At 38.0% G+C, this 5,743-nt stretch overlaps 1 protein-coding gene across 1 annotated transcript; it reads right to left on the bottom strand.

The window, feature by feature from the left end:
• Positions 1–207: 207 nt before the first annotated feature.
• Positions 208–3,096, bottom strand: avp (arginine vasopressin). The gene is made up of 3 exons (XM_014002549.1): positions 2,895–3,096; positions 1,803–2,007; positions 208–724 (listed from the first exon to the last, which is right to left on the bottom strand). The coding sequence occupies exons 1-3, from the start codon at positions 3,015–3,017 to the stop codon at positions 588–590; spliced, it is 465 nt and encodes a 154-aa protein (XP_013858003.1). The 5' UTR covers positions 3,018–3,096; the 3' UTR covers positions 208–587.
• Between the last annotated feature and the right edge of the window lie 2,647 nt (positions 3,097–5,743).

Here is a 5,743-nt window from a genome sequence, read left to right as displayed (position 1 = left end):
ATATATGCATGCATAAAAAGAATGTTAATGGGTGCAGAAAACTCCCAATAAATGACTGACTAAATTTCAGCAATTATTAGAGTTGATTTTCTCAGATGCAGTTCTTTGCTCTGGTTGAAACTACTTTCTTTTTGTTTTGTTTTTTTCTTTCTCACACAGAAGCAGAAACAAGGTGTGACTAATATGAAACTACATTTATTACGGGAACAAACCACACAGGCRTTTCTTGGCAGTGGTACAGTCTGTATTTTCCTTTCAATTTTTTTATGTACAATAATGTTTTTGCTGCACAAGCATTGTATCTCAGCTGTTTGTCAGTGACGAGCTTAATTTATGATCATTTATTTACATTGTTTTGTTATAACTGTTATCAGAATTTGAGCTCAGTATTGTTTATATTATGTGCAGAAGTATATACAGTTTTAAAGGGGAGAGCAAAATTTACATTTAACACTGATAGTGGGATTTTTCCCTTCTACTTTGTAAAATAATAATAACAACAAAAGGCCAGATTAGCACAGAGGGGATGAAAATGACTTGGTTCAGAGTTCAGAACGTGAGGCTCAGTAGCTGTGGAAGCAGGTGGATCAGTACTCATTGGGTCCTCTGCTGGCTACATGAAGGAGACGAAGCAGCAGCTCTGTGGGCGAGCTCCGTGCAGAGCTCTGGGCTGAATCCGTGGCTTCCGTCTCGCCGAGGCAGTTGGAATCCACCGCGCAGCCCTCTGAGAAGGAGCAGAGCGAACACGGATCACTTCACAACATATTCTAGCCCAGGGGTGGGCAATCCTGGTCCTCGAGGGCCGCAGCCCTACATGTTTTACGTTTTTCCTGGCTCCAACACACCTGATTCAGACATTGATTTACCTTCTAAGTTCTGCAGTATGGAGGACCGACACTGACATAATTATAAATAAAAGCAGAAATATGTAAATGAGCCACTAAATAAATAAATACACTTAAAATGCACCTATTCAATTAAAAAAGAACTCCACCTCATGTTTTGTAATTTAATTCTCGTTTAATTGATATTTTTTAACAATTCAAATTTGACTCTTTTTTAAAATATATATTTTTCAGTTTTCCCTTTTACTTGTACATACATTGGTCTCTTAAATGTTTAAATTGAAATATTTTTATAGTTTTGTCCCACAAGTCTTTTTTGTTTCGATGTGTTGCAGGCGTGTGCTGCCTCAGTTTAGCTTAAAGTTTAAAGTTTAGTTAAAAACAAAGGCACGGGTAAGTTTTTCTCCTTGCCTTTGGTTTAAACTAAACTTTAAGCTAAACTGAGGCAGCACACGCCTGCAACACATGGAAATAAAAAAGCCTTGTGGGAAAAATTTTAAAAATAATTAAGTATAAACATGTAAGAGACACAAATGCATGTAGAAGTAAAAGGAAAAACAAAAAATATATGTATTTTAAAAAACATTCAAATTTAAATTATATGTTAAAATATATAGACTAATTTATATTAACCTGGAAAAACAAATATTAAAGTCATTTCAAACAAAAAATCATGAGATAAAGTTCTCCTTTGTTATTTTAATTGGTACATTTCAAATGTATTTATTTAGTGGTTCATTTCTACTGTATAATTCTGCTTTTATTTCTAATTATGTCAGTTTCGGTCCTCCATACTGCAAGAAGCCTGATAATCATCCAATCATTCATATCAGGTGTGTTGGAGCAGAGAAGCAAGTAAAACATGCAGGGCTGTGGCCCTCGAGGACCAGGATTGCCCACCCCTGTTCTAGCCAATRAATCCACTGAACACGACAAAACCGGGAGACAAATCTGTACCGGAGTTGCAGCAGAGTCCTGAGGTGGCACAGCGTCCCCCCTCGGATCCACAGGGTCTCCCTCCTGCCTGGCAGGGGGTGAGCAGGTAGTTCTCCTCCTCGCAGTGGACCGATGCTGCCGAGCCCAGCAGGCAGCCCAGACCCTCACCGCAGCAGATGCTGGGGCCGAAGCAGCGGCCCCTATCTCCGGGGCCACAGGACATGCACTAAAAGAGGGCAAATTAAGGTAATTTTTAAAAAGAAATTAGGTAAAATAAAAACAATTGTTCACCTTTTCTGTTGATGTTCACACAATGGGACAAACCCAATCATATTATTAGGTGGGTTTAACATTTTGCTGTAAGAACAGATACTGCAAGTGACATGTATAATAAATCCATACATAAGTAAGGGCAGCAGGGCAGCTGGCTGAAGACTCAACACTTGCAGGTTCGACTCCCCGTCATGCCTAAATCTCATGATGTTGAGCAAAACACATGTACTGCTTAAACAGCTGCACCACTTGGGTGTATCACACAATGAGATGGGTCAAATCCAGACAATACATTTTGTCATTGCATAAACACAGAGCCTGCAATGGTAACAACAAATATATAACATGGATTATAGAGACAGAGTGTGAGGGTAAGCCTGTGAATAGTTATTTAATAAATGTGGAAACATGTCAGTGTATGCATGTATTGTTTTGAGTATGTGTCCAAACTGAAATATTAAAATAAATATAAACATTTAATTGTGAAACTGTTCTTTTTTAGACAAAATGTACAAAATACTTAATTTCTTTGCCTATTTATTGTCATGATGATGATTTTGGGTTACCAGATGAGTACTTTTTAAACTTTTAAATATTTGAAATAAAATTATTATTTTTGCTGATACTGTAAAATATTTAAMCATTAAATTAGGCTACCAGTGGCTTTTATATTTGCTCAAACCAGCACTTCATGTTGATTTTATGGTTGTTCTTTATTTTTAATTAATTTATCATTTGTCAATGTAACTAAAATAAGAAATATTTTAATATAAGTTTGCATGATAAACAATATCTATAGAGGTCAAACAGAAATAAGAGAGATGCTGGTGTCCTCCTCACCTGTCTGCTGGCTCCCTCTGGCAGCGCGCGCTTCCCGCCCCGGGGGCAGTTCTGGATGTAGCAGGCGGAGGAGAGCGCGAGGAGGAGTCCCAGGACGGACAGAGGGAGCAGGGAGTGACGCATGGCTGCTGGTTCGGGTTCGGTTGGGTTCGGTAGGTCCTGCGCTCCTCTGCGTGCGGACGCGTCTGGCTGTCAGCACCGGTCATTTCTCACTTTTTAAACACGCGGGACAAAAGCGGCACCCGTGCCTGACGTCAGCGCGCGCGCGCAAGGCCACCTCGGCGGCGCGTGCACGACAGGTCACAGCAGATGTGTCTCTGCATTGGATGCGTGAAATCTAACGAATCTACACAAGAAAACAGCAGGAGATGCCTCCTCTGTATTCAGGCACACTGTTTTCTAATAACTCCACTTTTTTTTTCCCCCTAAAAGAATAATTTCTGAGCTGGATGACAATAAAACACAAGCAACTAATTAGCGTTTTAGAACAACTAATTAGATTAACAACAAGCTGCAATGAAGAACATTTTATGATGCTCATGCACATAGTGCTCAAACCCATTCCTGACAGATTTGTGACTTTTGTTGTGGCTTCGTGGCAACCTCAGGGTCACACCAATCATCCTCCCTGACTTATGTGATGAGCATGACAACATTAGCATCTCCAACAAACATATTTTAACTGATGATTTTGTTCTGCTGCATGCTTAGAGTTGTGCTCGTCTTATTAGTTGTTGTGATGCTGATTAGGAGGGAAACGGCAAAATGAGCATCAGCAAGTTAATATATTATGAAGGGCTTCTTTAATGAGCGTCAGTGGGCTTTGCATGAATATTTTGATGTGGAAAACAGTGATATGAAATAAAAAAAGGAACTTCCTGTATAGGTACTTCTTGCAAAGTAAGAAAGACTGGTCAAAAAAGAAAACCAGAAAGGAACAAAACTTATCTCTCATACTAATGATAAATGGTTAAAAATTTACCAAGTTTTTGATTTCTATACCAGATGCGATGGAAAACTGGTCAATGGTGAGCAGTTTGGGATTGACAAGTTTGACAGTTTTGATGGATTGGTGCCCGTTTTTGCTCCAATTTCTTGCGTAAAGCTCGCAGATGAAAGTGTTTTTATTTACATTGAGTGTGGACCCATGAATTGCAGTATACCTGGAAAAGTGGATGAAATGCTTTCAAACTAATTTGATTTAGTTCGATGACCTTATTTCAGGGGCACCAGCAAACACAACAACAACAACAACAACAACAACAACAACAACAACAACAACAATAATAATTTGATGCCCCCTCCCCCTTTGGCCAGACAGCTTGATCCTTGAGTCCCAAGCTTTTACTCAATGTAGGCCTACATTTTTAAGTTCCACTAACTAGTTAGGATTAGTTAAACCTCATGAACACAAAAACAAACAATAAGAAATTAGGAGTAATAACAAAGATGTATTTTTTTTAAATTAAAAACAAAATTTAAAATGTACTCCCTCTAAATAAGGCAGCCACACTAAAGCCAGTATCCCAAATATTAGGATGCAGAGACCTTAATATAAATATAAATTTAAGTATAGAACAGGCTTCAATAAGATATCAAATGAGAAGCAAACTAAACATTAAAGTACATCTGAGGTGATTCCCTAACTTTTTGGTGCCCCACCACCCAAATATAAAAATAAAAATCTTGATTTCAGTTAAGTTAAACAGCAACAACTAATAGATGTAATGACCTAAAATATGACTTTGACAGTKGTTAAAATCCCTAAAACACTGCATTATTTGTTGTTTCTTTTTTGACTTTATTTGCATCCTTTAGCTGAAACGGTGAAAYTGAAGTCTTCATTTCACATGCAGAAACACTGATTCCTGTTTGACAGAGCGGATACAGGATCACGACCTTGGTTAGGCTTAATGTTGTCATGGGAAACCAATACAGAAATGATGCTGTTTGTGATTGTGAAGCCAAGTTTAGCATCTATGACTTCAGCCTGTTTCTGGTTCTAATTTTAACTTTGAGCAACAAATTAGCTCCGTGTAAGAAATCCTTTGATTCTCCGATTTTTTATTTTTATTTTTTGTACTTCCTAACTGGATTATCAGAACTCTCAGTATGATGGTTTTAGTCAGACCTGGCTGTCACGGCTTCAGCTGGTCCAGAATACTGCTCCTCTAATATAAAAAAAGCACAAACATTTCTTTCCGGTACTTGTCTCCATTTGTTTTAGAATTAACTTTACCTTTATTGTTGAACTATAAAGGACTAAACGGACCGGTTCCTGTTGTCTTTTCATGTGTGGCCCTCCAGATTAGAACACAAAAGAACACAAAATCCTTTGCTTTTAGTTGTCTTGAGGTCTAGGCTGCTCAACAGGGAGAATCCGGTCTTCACAGTTGTAAAAGACCCCCAATAAACCAGCCGACAACTCTTAGTTTTTAAATCTCTTCATTTTATTGTGTTCAGATCAGTTTTGCAAAACATTACTTTAAATGTTTTGTCTGTTTTCATGATCTTTTGTGCTATTTTCTTCTTTGCCTGACCTTTGTGTTGTTAGGTTTGTTTCCTTTTATTTATTTATTTTTTGTGTTTTCCTTCTCTATCTCTCTGTCAGTACTTTTCCATCCTGCCTGCCACACCCATCTACACCTGTTGTGTTTCACCTGTCAGCTGCAGCCACTTTTCTCATACTTGCAGTGGCGTCACTAGGCCTATTTTAGGGGGCCTGGAGCCCCACTAAAATATTTTAAAGCCCCCCCTAAATTATTTTGGTGTAAAAAAAATATTTTTTTACAAAAATTCCATGAATTCAATACAATGATATTTTGGGGTATTTTTGAATTGTTGTTAAA

The sequence above is a fragment of the Austrofundulus limnaeus genome, unplaced genomic scaffold, assembly GCF_001266775.1.
Source record: "Austrofundulus limnaeus strain Quisiro unplaced genomic scaffold, Austrofundulus_limnaeus-1.0 Scaffold14, whole genome shotgun sequence".
NCBI classification, from domain to species: domain Eukaryota; kingdom Metazoa; phylum Chordata; class Actinopteri; order Cyprinodontiformes; family Rivulidae; genus Austrofundulus; species Austrofundulus limnaeus.
The sequence above is the reverse complement of the archived record's forward strand: the minus strand, read 5'-3'. Positions and strand labels throughout refer to the sequence as shown.

What these genes read in the sequence shown, in the direction of transcription:
- avp (XM_014002549.1), bottom strand. Translation starts at nt 3,017, where the DNA reads ATGCGTCACTCCCTGCTCCCTCTGTCCGTCCTGGGACTCCTCCTCGCG. An exon ending in CAGAGGGAGCCAGCAGACAG is followed by an intron (nt 2,008 to 2,894) that starts GTGAGGAGGACA and finishes GCCCTCTTTTAG; the next exon opens with TGCATGTCCTGTGGCCCCGG. An exon ending in AGGACTCTGCTGCAACTCCG is followed by an intron (nt 725 to 1,802) that starts GTACAGATTTGT and finishes GCTCCTTCTCAG; the next exon opens with AGGGCTGCGCGGTGGATTCC.